The sequence below is a fragment of the Nerophis ophidion genome, linkage group LG20, assembly GCF_033978795.1.
Source record: "Nerophis ophidion isolate RoL-2023_Sa linkage group LG20, RoL_Noph_v1.0, whole genome shotgun sequence".
Lineage (NCBI taxonomy): Eukaryota > Metazoa > Chordata > Actinopteri > Syngnathiformes > Syngnathidae > Nerophis > Nerophis ophidion.
Window position 1 is genome coordinate 25,505,131 of NC_084630.1, and position 15,897 is coordinate 25,521,027.

General features: G+C 38.8%; 1 protein-coding gene and 1 non-coding gene across 9 annotated transcripts in view; both read right to left on the reverse strand.

Annotated features, from left to right (window-relative positions):
• The window catches only part of naf1 (nuclear assembly factor 1 homolog (S. cerevisiae)), a 43,910-nt gene extending 28,013 nt beyond the window's left edge, over positions 1-15,897 (reverse strand). For 4 of the 8 annotated variants that reach the window (XM_061880854.1, XM_061880855.1, XM_061880856.1 and 1 more), the window contains exons 1-4: positions 15,647-15,897; positions 9,839-9,878; positions 6,202-6,285; positions 3,838-3,942 (exon numbers count right to left, since the gene is read on the reverse strand). In XM_061880854.1, coding sequence (XP_061736838.1) covers positions 3,838-3,942; positions 6,202-6,285; positions 9,839-9,878; positions 15,647-15,882 — 465 coding nt within the window. In that variant the 5' untranslated portion in view covers positions 15,883-15,897. Of the gene's footprint in view, positions 1-3,837; positions 3,943-6,201; positions 6,286-9,127; positions 9,388-9,442; positions 9,644-9,838; positions 9,879-15,646 lie in introns of those variants that run through there. The other 4 variants (XM_061880859.1, XM_061880857.1, XM_061880858.1 and 1 more) reach the window with 4 other exon arrangements.
• On the reverse strand, positions 1,069-1,189 carry LOC133539409 (small nucleolar RNA SNORA26). The gene has a single exon (XR_009803362.1). It is a non-coding gene; the product is annotated as a small nucleolar RNA SNORA26 (small nucleolar RNA).

The following is a 15,897-nucleotide window of genomic DNA, read 5'->3' on the forward strand; positions in this document are numbered from 1 at the left end:
GAGTTTATACCAAAATGGATACATGAATGATACAGCAGAGGATTGGGAGAATGTCATGTGGTCAGATGAAACCAAAATAGAACTTTTTGGTATAAACTCAACTCGTCGTGTTTGGAGGAAGAAGAATACTGAGTTGCATCCCAAGAACACCATACCTACTGTGAAGCATGGGGGTGGAAACATCATGCTTCGGGGCTGTTTTTCTGCTAAGGGGACATAACGATTGATCCGTGTTAAGGAAAGAATGAATGGGGCCATGTATCGTGAGATTTTGAGCCAAAACCTCCTTCCATCAGTGAGAGCTTTGAATGGTTGACCAAATACTTATTTTCCACCATAATTTAGAAATAAATTCTTTAAAACTCCTACAATGTGAATTCCTGGATTTTTTTTTCACATTCTGTCTCTCACAGTGGAAGTGTACCTATGATGAAAATTACAGACCTCTGTCATCATTTTAAGTGAGAGAACTTGCACAATTGGTGGCTAACTAAATACTTTTTTGCCCCACTGTACATCTAACACAATTTCCCAACTCAGATGGAAACGGGGTTTGTAGTTTTAAGAACTATTCAACTAAATTGTTAGGGGGTGTCATATTTTTAGAAGGCTAAGGACCAGGACATGCATTGTATTTTGTACATGTAATGCAAGACTTCTATGTTTTCAAATTAATCAAACTGTATCGTCAAAAATTATTTTTATGCTAGTCAAAGATCTTTCATGTGACAGAAGACCTCTGTTTTTCTTAATAGTTCACCTTCATTTTTTCATGTTGCGTGTCATTAAGTTATTTATTTTGAATGTATGGGGGAGGGGGGTATTACTGTTTTAAATTAGAATAACCAAAACACTGTGATCGATAACTGCACTTTCATAAACTCACAGGCTGACGAGTAGGAGCTAGCTAAAACGCTAAAATGAATACATGAGGCATTAACGTCTTTCCCTATTTAGAAACGATATATCTCAGTCTAAAATCTTATTAAACATACAGGCCGCGTTTTCTTACAAAAGAGTGATCAATTCCTTGGAGAAATATGACACAGAAGTGTTTTTTGCGGTTTGTGTTGTTCCTCCCAACAGATTCAGAGGCAGAGGTTAAACCCCTGACCCAGGTTTTTTGAGAGGACATTGATTTACCCCTACATAATGGCCACTCAAAACACAGACAGTCTCAAATGGGCAAAGCTTAAAGGGGAATGATACAGGTGTCTACAACAGGAAGTGAACTTGCTTAATGTCAAATAAATCGAAAGTGAAGTGCCTATATGATTAAAAAAAACACAAAAAAAACACTGTAAATCCATTACGAATTGAAACGTGATAAGACGAACATAATTAAATATTTAAATAAAAACAATTCGGCTCTTTAGAAGCCAGACAAATATTTAATGTTTGTCTTGGCAAGAAAATATATTGTGTCCTTTTATTTATGTATTTATTTATTTATATTAATACAATTTGGTCAAAAGATTTCAGTTTGTGTAAGTACTTTTTGAGCACATTCATCAATACTGCGATAATAATAATAACCGTGATATGACATTTTTATATTTAATGATGCCAAGAGGGTGTTGGGAAATGGTCTTGCATTTTTTTTTTTTTTTTTTACAAATGACAATAAAGCTATCCAATCTAAAAAAGATTAATATTACAATACTCACCAGGCTGCAGTTAGCCCTAGCCCCTAAGGCAGGACTATTTAATTGGCGGCTCGAGAATGCTGTATGGAAGAACTTGGACTGAACACAATGAAAGATTCACACAACCTATAACAGCCACTGCAGTAGCCACTTGTATTTTACTTTACAGGATTATTTTGTTTTGAAAATGTCAATCTGAAAAACTAAATACACCAAAAACAAATCCCCACATCAGAGAGTGCTAATTATCAAAATAATAATAATAATATAAATAACCAAGGAAGAAGTCCTTCCCACCAGTCCTGAGTAGGTGGTCTCTGGAACAATTCTGAACAGCCATGCCTATTGCAGGGTTTTTACCTTTTAATGTACTGATTGTGGCATTCGCAACGACAAACTTAGCTGCTACACTTTAAGAACATTTTTTTAATGTTGAAACAAATTAAATTGATATAATGTATTTTGGCCTCCAACAGAAGTCAAAAGTTTGATGCTGATTTTTATATTTTGCTGCCAATCTTATCTTAACAAACCCAATTCAAGATGTATTCCCTCCAATGCACACACTTTCGTCTCCATGCTTCCACATACACAACAACAACACTTCCTCATCCTCCTTCAGACATGGACGGTGTGTTTGCGGTCTTGGGAACAATGAACACCAAATCAAAACCACGCAAACATTAAACATTACCAGTAGCAAGTCGTTACATTATGAATATCGAGATATATAGCCTATTATTTACGCACTATGCACAAAAATTCCGTCACCAAAAAAAGACTGACCACCAGACAGCGCTGCAAGAACAGGATGTTGTGACGACGTAGGCAATATGCAAGGGGTTGTCTGAAGCGGATGCAACATGTCTGCCATGTGAATGTACTTTAAATATACCCTACATCTACCTGTTTACAGCTACCTAAAAAAAAACATTAAAGAGGACAGTGGCCTCTTTTAACGACAAAAAGTCCAACTGTAAAAGCAGCCCGAATGAAGTGTGACGTCATGCTCGCTGTTTGTTGCAGAAATCGAGGGACAGAAATATAGTCTCTAAACATGAGTAAAGTCTATAATAATGCCAGAAAAAGGATACTAGATTTGTCACTAATCGTTTTTCATAAAGAAAAAGTCACTAAAAGTCTGTAGGTACTTGAAAAAGTCTCAACAAACTACATTGCACAATTTGCAGAAACCATTGAAAATAGAGCAACACAATGTAATATAAACAATGTGTTAATTCTAATAAATAACACAGATTTGTTTTTAAATGTACAGTATGTATATATTGTTTAGACTTTTTTATATCCATCCATTTCCTACCGCCTGTCCCATTCAGGGTAGCGGGGGTTCTGGAGCCTATCTCATCTGCATGTGTAGTCGGCGGGGTACCCTTTACCCCAGGGGTCGGGAACCTTTTTGGCTGAGAGAGCCATACAAGCCAAATATTTTCAAAAGTATTTCCGTGAGAGCCATATATATATATATTCTTTTAAGACTGAACACAACTAAATGCGTGCCTTTTTAAGTAAGACCAACATTTTTAGTATAATAAGTATGTTATTCTTTTTAATAACATTGTTATTCTGAAGCTAACCAACAATAAATATAATACTTCAGACCATTAATGCGACTTCTTGAACAGGTGCGGTAGTAACCGGATGGATGGATTAAAATGCATGAGAATGTTTTATAATTTGAACGTTATTTTTGACACTGTGATTACCAGCGGAATTATTCATTACTTATCGTGTCAGCTAAGATTTATCTGAGAGCCAGTGCAGCCATCTAAAGAGCCACATCTGGCTCTAGAGCCATAGGTTCCCTACCCCTGCTTTACCCTATCATCACAGCAAATTATGCTAATTATACGATGACAACACCGTGACCACACCCCTAACAAGGCCCCCGCTGCCAGAGGTATCTTGGCAATCTGGGGGAAACCCTGCTAACGTGCTACAGGAATAATAAAGACCGAAATGCGTCCATAACAAAATCTTGTTTAAAACCACAAAAAGCCTCGGGCCTACCCTGGCCACATCCAATATGATTTAGCATCAATGCAGCGTTTACACAAGTTTGTCGATGGCGTTAAGTGTCCATCACAGTGCACTCAGAAATGTTCCCATCAAAATCCTTAATCGTCCCTTCATGGACCAAGGATGATACGGCTGACTCAGCATTTTCACTTGCCTCTGGTTGATCTTGAGTGTTTAAACATTCTTGTTGTGTAGTCATGTCCTCACTCATCTCGTAGGCTTGTACCTTTTGTACTTTGTCTTCCAACAGCTGCTCCATCTGAAAGAGTTACAGTTGAACATAATACATAATTATTACAACATGAAATCATATATTTGCAGTGTTACATCTATTCATGTATTAGTTAAAAAATTATTACATTTTGCCTTTATTTTAAGCTTTTACTTGCTATTGTAATTGAACACTATTATTATTATGGAAAAACTCTTGCCTTGACTAACATATCATGGCTCTGTCTCAAATGTTGTAGACTTCATTAAGTATACTGTGTACACTGTGTACTTAGTTCATATGTGCGCACATTTCGACAGTGTAGTGCTGTGCGAAATCCATCGTTGTCTTTGGACATTTGCCAGGAATGATGATAACAATATTGATCAGCTTTTTGTGATGTTACAACAGATTTACCTTTGTAATTACACTTAGTTTTTTGAGAACATAAGTGTTTCGACTAGGAGTACAGAAAATCCAATGCACCGTTACAACCCAGATGTTACAGTTGTATTACCCCAAAAAGTGAGTCTGCAGTAATTGACGTTACCACCTAGTATTACTGTTTTAAATTAAAATAACCGAAAAACTGTGATCGGCAACTGCACTTTCATAAACTCGCAGACCGACGAGCACTAGCTAGCTCAAACGCTTACATGAATACATGAACCATGATCGTCTTTCGCTATTTATTAACTATATACCTCAGGCTAAACGTATAGAAACACGTTGCTGTCTGAGCAACTCAGATATTTAATTGTGCACATTGAACACACAGGCCGCGTTTTCTTACAACAGAGTGACAAATTCCTTGGAGGAAGAGAACACAGAATTTTTTTTTTGTGGTTTGTGTTGTTCCTCCCAACAGATCCAGAGGCAGAGGTTAAACACCTGACCCAGGTTTTTGTGGAAGGACATTGATTTACCCCTACAAAATGGCCACTCCAAACACAGACAGTCTCGAGTGGGCAAAGCTTAAAGGGGAATGACACAGGTGTCTACAACAGGAAGTGAACTTGCTTGACGTCTCATAAATCGAAGGTGAAGCGCCTATATCATAAAATAAAAAAATTGCTGCTGCAAATTTAGCCGCAACACCTTAAAATACATATATTTTCAAAGTTAAAACAAATTAAAGTAATAGAATGTATTTTTGCCTCAAGCAGAAGTCAAAAGTTTGATTCTATTGTACATTTTTTCTTGCCAATCTTATGTTAACAAACGGCCCATTTTAATGTACTGATTGTGGCATTCGCTACGACAAAGTTAGCTGCCACACCTTAAGAACATTTTGTTAATGTTGAAAAAAATTAAATTGATATAATGTATTTTGACCTCCAACAGAAGTCAAAAGTTTGATGCTGCTTTTAATATTTTGCTGCCAATCTTATCTTAACAAACCCAATTCAAGACGTATTCCCTCCCATGCACACACATTCGTCTCCATGCTTCCCCAAACACACAACAACACTTCCTCATTCTCCACCAATCCCCTTTCAGACATGGACGGTGTGTTTGCGATCTTGGGAACAATGAGCACCAAATGAAAACTACACCAACACTAAATGTTACCATTAGCAGGTCGTTACAGTATGAATATTGTGATATGTAGCCTATTATTTGCGCACTAAAAATTCGGCCACCAAAAAAAGACCACCAGACAGCGCTGCCAGAACAGGATGTTGTGACGACGGAGGCAATATGCATGGGATTGTCTGAAGCGGATGCAGCATGTCTGCCATGTGAACGTACTTTAAATACACCCAATATATACCCACTGACAGTAACCTGAACTTGCTGTTTGTCGCGGACATCGAGGGATAGAAGTAGAGTCTCTAAATACTACTACAGTCTATAATAATGCAAGAAAAAGATGCTAGATTTGTTGCTCATCATTTTTCATATAGCAAACGTTGCTAAAAGTCTCTAGATGCTTGAAAAATTCTCAATAAAGTACAGTGCACTATAAGCAAAAACAATGCAAAGTAGAGCAACACTATATATTATAAAACATGTGTTAATTCAAATTAATAAAATTATTTTTAAATGTATACATTTTTTGGCTTTTAAAATGAAAACCATATCATAGCTAATTAAGAAAATTATACGATTTCATCATGAACACACCCCTAGCCACGCCCCTTCTGCCAGAGGTATCTTGGCAATCTGGGGGAAAACCCTGCTAACATGCTGCAGTAGTAATATTAAAGACCGAAATTCGTCCACAAAAAAAATCTTCCCATCAAAATTCTTAATCATCCCTTCATGGACCAAAGATGATACAGCTTACTCAGCATGTTTACTCACCTCTGGTTGATCTTGAGTGTTTAAACATTCTTGTTCTGTAGTCATGTCCTCACACATCCCATAGGCTTGTATCAGCTGCTCCATCTGAAAAAAGTTACAGTTGAACATAAAACATAGTTATTACAACCTGAAATCATATATTTGCAGTGTTACGTCAATTCATGCATTTGTTTAATGATTACTACATTTTACTTTCATTAATGTACCCTAAGATTTTTCTGCTACAATAGAGCCAATAATGACATTTTTGTGGTCCCTTTTTATTAAGAAAAGTACCAAAAAGTATCGAAATAATTTTGGTAGCGGCACCAAAATATTGGTTTCGGGACAACACCAGTATGTATAAATTGTTTTAGCCTTTTGAAAGAAAATCAAATACAATGCCGTCATGGTGACCACGCCCCCGCTGTGACATGCATCTAGGGCATGGGTGTCAAACTCTGGCCCGCGGGCCAAATTTGGCCCGCCGTGTACTTTCATTTGGCCCTTGAGGCAAATTAACATTAGAGCTGGCCCGCTGGTATTATAAGGCGGCGGTTTATTCACTCATACTTGCCAACCTTCCCGATTTTCCTGGGAGACTCCCGAAATTCAAAACCCCTCCCGAAAATCTCCAGGGGCAAACATTATCCCGTATCCACCCGGACAAAAATATTGGGGGCGTGCCTCAAAAGCACTGCCTTTAGCGTTCTCTACAACCTGTCGTCACATCCACTTTTCCTCCATACAAACAGCGTGCCAGCCAAGCCCCATAACATACGCGGGTGGTACACACAAGGTGAACGCAAGGTAGGGCTGAGCGATATATCGATATATAGCAGGTTTTTTTTCTGTGTGATATAGAAAATGACTATATCGTAATATTCGATTATATGTTCTCACACTGTTGCTTTAAGCTGCGTGCATTATATTACTGGAGTGTCTCACTCCTTTTCGTCTGTCCTTCTCACAGAGACGTAAAATAAGCCCGCCTTCTCACATACGTCACATACTGTCGCGCGTCTACCGTCATATGCTCTCGCCGAGAGCTAACATTAGCTGAGGCAGGACGAGTTGCATTTAGCTGCATGCATCACACAACAGGCGTTTCTCAGTCCTCCTCGTGTCTCATTCTGACAGAGACGTAAAACAAGCCTGCCTCTTTACATACGTCACATACTCTCGTGAGTCTAGCGTCATAGCTCTCACCGATCAGAGACGTAACAGCATGGATAACTTTAGCTGAAGCAGGTCGAGCGAGCAGAGCTTGTGACAATACAAGAGAGAGATGGTGTGAAACTTATCACAAATGGAGGGAGAACAATAAATGCCCAACATAAAGAGCAGGGGATCCATCACCTGGCAGTGGTTTGGCTCCAAGTGGGAAGATATTCAGCAGACAACAGCAATATGCTGTTCAATGTATATACTATGATGATTAACCTGTGTGGTGACTGTATTATGCTGATAGTATATATGTGTACCATGAATTGATTAACGTGGACCCCGACTTAAACAAGTTGAAAAACTTATCCGGGTTTTACCATTTAGTGGGCAATTGTACGGAATATGTAATGTACTGTGCATTCTACTAATAAAAGTATCAATCAATCAATGCAAAGTATGCAGCAGAAGTGTTACTACAAAAAGGTAGCAACACTGTTAATTTGTTCTTTCATTTAAAAAGTCACCCGTGAGAGAATGAAGAGTATTTAATAAATACAGTTTTGGTCAATTGACTTAGTTGTGATTTTCCTCTCTGCATGAAAGTTTAAAAGTAGCATATATGAATGCAGTATGAAGAAGAATGTTGTAATGTAGACACATAGAATCATCATACTGCTGTGATTATATGCACCAAGTGTTCATTCAAGGCAAAGGCAAAATATCGTAATATACATTGTATATCGCAATATGGCATAAAAATATTGCGATATTAATAAAAGCCAATATCGTCCAGCCCTAACGCAAGGCATACTTGGTCAACAGCCATACAGGTCACGTATAAACAACTGTAACACTGTTACAAATATGCGCCAAACTGTGAACCCACACCTAATAAGAAACGACAAACATATTTAGGGAGAACATTCGCACCGTAACACAACGTAAACAAAACAGAATACCCAGAAGCCCTTGCAGCACTAACTCTTCCGGGACGCTACAATATACAACCCCGGCTACCACCAAACCAAATGTATTAGCCTGTGGAAAAAGTTAATGTTGATATTTACCTCAGAAGGCTGCAAATAGAAAAGAAGCATTACATTTTTCATTTAAATAATCTAATATACCATTACTGTTTTTTGAAAGTTGGTTTTGCACTATTAAGCTATATAAGCGTTGCTGGTTCCATATTCAGTGTTGAAGCAAATCAGTGTAGCAAACTGAGCAACAATTAACTACTTCAAGGCTGGAATGTTTGATTCATTCATTGTTATTTTATTTTCAAATGTATTATCAGCCTGTGGAAAAAAGTTTATTTTGATATTTACCTCAGAAGGCTGGAAATAGAAAAGAGGCATCAAATTTTGATTAAAATTTGATTTGATATGCCTTTGATATTTTGAATTATTATTTGAAACTCGATTTTGCATGTCACTATAAAGATATATAAGCCTTGCTTGTTCAATATTCAATGCAAAACTTGTTTGGGTCCCTATTAAAAAGGGTTCATTTGTTCAACCTTGGCCCCGCGGCTTTGTTCAGTTTAACATTTTTGGCCCACTCTGTATTTGAGTTTGACACCCCTGATCTAGGGGAAACCCTGCCAACGTGCTACAGTAGTAATATTACAGACCGAAATGGAGCGACAATCAACATTTTGTTCAAGGCCACAACAAACCTAGGGCATGACTTTGCCACATCCAATAGGATTTGGCATAAATGCAGCGTTCAAGCACGTTCGTTTAGGTTAAGTGTCCGTCACTGCACAGTGCACACTTACTTTCTTGAGTGCACTTTAAGTGCAACATCCGGGCATGTAAGCTCTTACGTACTCAAAGTACGAGTACAAAAGTGTACAAATTGAGACGTAGCACAAACAGTCAAAACTACAAAATATCCGATTACCGTTCGGTACAAAAATATGGACCGGCGATTATAATGTATTCGAAACTAAAACCATGGCATTTGTGACTATTCTTCCCTGTAACTCTTGACTGCCGGTTAGTTTCAAACCACACCGTTCTAAAAGTGGTCTCTCCCCATGCCCAAAACAATCAAGGTAACAAGAAAACAGGTACAAAGAAGTCACTCGAACCTGCTTTAACAATAGCCGAGTCACATGAAGTGTTAACTAAATCCAAAACAAAAGTTTTAAAAGACAAACTAATGTAGAAAATGTAATGCCTACCTTGTTTAAATCGCAAGCAGCAGCATGAGTATTTCCGGGTTAAAACTACCTACTTCCGCCAATAGCTTCCAACATAAGAGTCGTTTGTATTACATGCATACCATTTCATTGCCCATGGTGTGTGAAACATACACTAAACTATACCACAGAATAAACCACAAAAAGTGCAACACAGATAACTTAAAATCATTTAAAGGCAAGTTTGGTACGACTCCAGACAAAATGAACCTTTGTGTTTTACTTTGAAATCCATTTGCGGAGATGTGCATGTTAAAATGCGTGACTTGATGCAGGAAAACCCACATGTCTCCTCTCCTCCATGCGGGTCGAGCTTCTTCCGCCCCTGCGCAGAAGGATAGAAGAGTGTCGGGGTGTGGGCGATACGGCAATCTTTAGATTACAAGCAAATACAGGGGCAGTATTGCCGATACCAATACATTATACTTAAAATATGTCAAGATCATTCAATGATTTTGCATTTAATTTGTGTATCATATTTATTATCAAACACAGGACAAATAATGTAAGTAAACAAAACAAAAATAGCACACGCATTACAAAAATAAGTAATTTTGATTAATTGATTGAAACTTTTATTAGTAGATTGCACAGTACAGTACAAATTCCGTACAATTGTGGAGTTTGCATATTCTCCCCGTGACTGCGTGGGTTCCCTCCGGGTACTCCGGCTTCCTCCAACCTTCAAAGACATGCACCTGGGGATAGGTTGATTGGCAACACTAAATTCACCCTAGTGTGTGAATGTGAGTGTGAATGTTGTCTGTCTATCTGTGTTGGCCCTGCGATGAGTTAGCGACTTGTTCAGGACGTACCCCGCCTTCCGCCCGAATGCAGCTGAGATAGGCTCCAGCGACACCCCGCGACCCCAAAAGGGACAGGCGGTAGAAAATAGATGGATGGATGGATGACCACTAAATGGTAACACCTATACTTGCCAACCCTTCCGGATTTTCCGGGAGACTCCTGAAATTCAGCGCCTCTCCCGAAAACCTCCTGGGACAAATTTTCTCCCGAAATTCAGGCGGAGCTGGAGGCCACACCCCCTCCAGCTCCATGAGGACCTGAGTGTTGTGTCTCAGAGCGTGTCTGCCCAATGACGTTATAACTGTAGAATGATCGAGGGTGAGTTCTTGGTTTCCTATGTGGGTTTATTGTTAGGCAGTTTCATTAAGTCCTCCCAGCGCAGTAACAACACACAAGAACAGCAGTCACGTTTACGTCTACCGTAAACAGCATGTGACACTCTTGAACAGGACAATACTGCCATCTACTCTACATGCACCACAACACCTCCAGGCAACTTCAACCCTTTACTAATCCTCCTACATTCACATCTCATCTCCCCGGATTGTAAATAACATAATGTAAATAATCGAATGTATTTCTAATGTATATACTCGTTCTTATGCTATCTGAACTCACTACGTTCTCTGCTTGCTGTACATATCCTACTAAGTCACACCTACACTGTTTCAATGTCCATTTCTCTGTTGATGACTGAATTACTGATATCAAACAAAGCTCCTCATTCCGCCCCTCGTATTGTAAATAATTCAATGTATGTATTATGATGATTAACTTGTGTGATGACTGTATTATGCTGATAGTATATATTTGTATCTATGAATTGATTAACGTGGTCCCCGACTTAAACAAGTTGAAAAACTTATTGGGGTGTTACCATTTAGTGGTCAATTGTACAGAATATGTACTGTACTGTGCAATCTACTAATAAAAGTTTCAATCAATCATGCATATGTGACAGTAACATCTACTTTAGAAAGTGCAGTGTACAACTGCGCACACAACAGCTGTAAATATACTCCTCCCCTCTTAACCACAACCCCAACCACTCCTCCCTCCCCCACCCCCCACCTCCCGAAATCGGAGGTCTCAAGGTTGGCAAGTATGGTAACACCCGAATAAGTTTTTTCAGGTGTCCACGTTAATCAATTCATGGTAATATTCCCTTTTATTACATGCTATTATTTGAGCAAAATAAAGTCAGTGTAACAATGTAATATAAACTACACAACAACAGAAACAAAAAATATCAACCTCATCATGGTATTGATCTGATACCGATTATACTTTTGATATAACGTTGTTGCAAATGTGTCTTTTTCATTTGAATAGTTTTTAGCCTGTACAGTAGTTGTTATTTATTGTTATATTGTATCTATTCATTGTTCCTACTGCTGTTTATTGCTTATCGTCCTATGAGGATCGTGCAGCACTTTGGTTAACCTGTCATACTAAAATAAATTAAAAAGTTAATTAAAAAGATCACAATTCTTTGATGTTATCCCCAAGGGCGTAGAATTGGGTAGGGACGCTAGGGACACGTCCCTACCAATATCCAGCCGCTGCTGTGTAGTCACTATTAATACAAGCGTTGCCCGTAATGTTTAGTCAATGATTATGGCACAGAAAGGGTTAAATGTCGGTCTCTGCTAGAAGTCCCTCTTCTAACCTAAATATCGCTCCCTGATTGGTTGCCGCTTTCATGCTAACTTACGTGTGATTGGCTGTCCCCGCTGTCACTCCTCGCTGTGGAAAAAACAGTCCCACCTATCCAGACGTTAGCTCCAAATTAGCACTGCATCTCGTCTTTTCCTCCGCTTTTTTTCCAGGTGAAAGTCAATGCTCAGTCCCCTCTACCATTGTTAACCCTCCCCGTAGGTGAAAGTTAACCTTAAACATTTGAATTCAACTACTTTAGTCCGTTTTTTAACATCGTAAAAACATCAGCTGTCTCTTTCTACGGACTGCAACAGTCCGTTGTCATGGATACATGACAACAACTTCCATTCATACCAGTCATACGTGCCTGAGGTGGAGTGATAGCCTACGCTGTGATAAGGCTTTAGAATGGTAGCCGTGTTCAATATTTAAACCACGGTTAACAGCCAATCAGATCGCCGGATTTCACCTGTCCGTTTTATTTTTTGAATGTTTTTTAGTTTCATATAACATATTTACAGTACAAAAGCAGCAATAGAAAGAAGTAGTTGAAGGGAAAAATTGTGAGTGATTTAAACACAAGTTGGGGAAAAGATTATTACAGTTAATTTATGTTTATTTACAATGTTGTATTGCATGAATGTATTTCTGATGTTGTTGATGGACAGTAGGCTATGTTAATTGACAGTATGATGCACAGTTGCACTACAGCCCTTCACTAAAGAGTAAAGATGAGAACTCTTCCAAGTTGTCTCCTTTGCTTTCATTTTAGTTACTTTACCCTATAACATCTGCATGACGTGAAATTATGATTGTTAATGTAAAAAAAAAAAAAGTAAACTTTCAGAGTGCTGCCTTGGAGCACTTTTGTGTCCCCACCAATCTCAAAATCAAACCTACTCCCTTGGTTATCCCAGTGGTTGCCTTGCACGATGGAATGGGCGGTGCTTATTGGAAAGAGGGGGTTACTTGGCTAAATTGGGGACTTCAGACTGATTTTATTGGAAGGCCTTGACACACTATTTTTTTTTATTTGTGTGGAACCATTTTTACAGGATTTGACTCAAACTTGCATTTAATTAGATGCACACTTTGGACTTAATTCGGTTATTTTGGATGCAAAACGACACATTTACCAAAATTAACCAATAATTACAAAACGTCAACGATCAGAACCACCATCTTAGAACAGTGGAATCTCCGGTTGGGGAACCAGTACTGATCTTTGACACATTTACTACTGGGCCACACAGAAACGTTGGGGGGGATGTGTGGGGATGTTGGGGGGGAATGTTGGGGGGTATCAGGGGTATGTCGGGGGGGGGGGGGGATGAGCTGTAAAGAAGAGCGTCGCTGCGGCCTCCCAGCGGCCACACAAGCTTCGGACCCTAACATGTTTGCGTTGACTTTTGTTAAATGTTGTTTTTCATCAAGTCTTGCTTTTTTTACTTAGTTTTTCCAGCCCTAGTTTTGTAATAAGAAGCCAATATTGGAGCAACAGTTGGGCTTCAAGCAATGAAATGTTTAAGTCAGATTGACGAGCATCTTGTTTGAAAACGTGCATGTAAAACAACAAAAACTACATCCTTCTGATTCTGGAACTTTGAAGATTTGGTTGGAAATTTGCTCCAGCGACCCCAAATGGGTGAAACAGTAGGGGGGGGGGGCGCCCACATTCGTGGTCCTCTCCAAGGTTTCTCATAGTCATCATTGTCACTGTCACCGACATCCCACTGGGATGAGTTTTTCCTTGCCCTTATGTGGGCTCTACCAAGGAGGTCGTTGTGGTTTGTGCAGCCCTTTGAGACACTGGTGATTTAGGGCTATATAAATAAACATTGAGTGATTGATTGATTGAACATTTTTTGAAACGATCGCAGTTTCTTAGACTTACAGTAACTTCAACCTGTCCCATTATACACACCATTAAGATTGTTCATAGACGTATAATGAAACACCTGATAGGAAGTCGTAATTTGTTACACTTGTTACATATTTGCTACCGTGCACATAATGTAAATGTGCCAGATTGTAGCCAAAGGTTAATATCCATCTCCAGTCCCTCGCAGGTTGATGGTGTATACACAACAAGGTCCATAAAAAGTTAAGTTGTACATCACCAATATCAGACATAAAAGGAACAATAAAATACACAGACTGAGGTATAATTATAATAATTTAAAGAAAAAATGGAGATCCATAAAAACTGATTTCTGCACAACCTCAGTTCAGGACAGATCAGGAATAAAGTCATCATAGTAGGTATGGAAAAGTGGTATAGTTCTAAAGCGCAAGTGTGCTAAATTGTTGCAGATAAGAAAATACACATTTTCCTTTGGTTTAATAAGTTAAAGTGCTGGAATTATTGCACATAGTAGTTAGCATTAACAAATGTTTATGCATAAAATATTGCAGAAAATATGAATACATAACTTTAAGATTAGAAAAGCCAAATAAATGCATTGTAACTAATGGCAAGTATATCTAGATTTATCCTACAAAACCCAAAACCAGTGCAGTTGGCACGTTGTGTAAATGGTAAATAAAAACCGAATACAATGATTTGTAAAATCTTTTCCACCTATATTCAATTGAATAGACTGCAAAGACAAGACGCTTAATGTTTGAACTGAGTAACTTGTGTTTTTTTTGCAAATAATCATTAACTTAGAATTTAAAGTCAGCAACACATTGCAAAAAAGTTTTTTTTTACCACTGTGTTACATGGCTTTTCCTTTTAACAACACTCAGGAAACGTTTGGATACTGAGGAGACCAATTTTTGAAGCTTTTCAAGTGGAATTATTTCCCAATCTTGCTTGATGTACAGCTTAAGGTTTTCAACAGTTCGAGGTCTCCATTGCGGTATTTTAGGCTTCATAAAGTGCCGTACATTTTCAGTGGGAGACAGGTCTGGACTACAGGCAGGCCAGTCTAGTACCCGTATGCTGTTATAACACATGCAGAATGTGGATTGGCATTGTCTTGCATGAAAAGACTCTTGGATGTAAACATACATTGCTCCAAAACCTGCATGTGTACCTTTCAGCATTAATGGTGCCTTCACAGATGTGTAAGTTACCCATGCCTTGGGCACTAATACACCCCCATACCATCACAGATGCTTGCATTGGAACTTTGCGCCTATAACAATCCCTATGGTTCATTTTCTCTTTGGTCCGTGTTACGTTCCAGATGGCTCGAAGTCTAGGGATCATAGGGGAACGCAACATAAAAGTGTATAAATCAAATGAGTTGTAAATTAAAGACACTGAAGCCAATAATTGAAAACAAAAACTAGTGTATTGAAAAGTGACCAGGTGGTGGGGCGGGTACAATAAGGACACAACGCTAGCCTAGCTTGGGACTACTGGTACTGTCAAAGAAATTAACAAAACATACCAAAATACACCTCTAGAAAAGAAAGGTAAGCTGACTAACTAAAGCTATTTAATTAGCATAAACCAAAAACCTACCTAACTACTCCGACCAAAGAGGGGGTCCAAAACATACAAGGGTGACAGCCACCACTAAGCCTGGTGTCTCTATACACAAACATTTATCCTACGTGTGTAGTGTATAGAGGCCTCTGTCTAACCTTTCCCAAGACTAGGCTGCAGATACTCACAAAGGTTGAAAGGTCCAAAAAACTGAAGGGGAAAAAAAAAGTGTCGCCAAAGACAAAGTAGGGTCCCTCAGAACTCCAGAAAGCGTGTCAGAAAAATAATCCCCCTTTCCAGTGGTGAGCAGGTGATTTAAAGCAGTACAGGAGGATGAATAATAGACCGGGATTGGCTGGTTGATCAACCGGTGAAATGAGGAACAGCTGGGAACAGAAACCGGTTGATTGGCAGCAGAGGTCATGGTTGAGTGTGACCT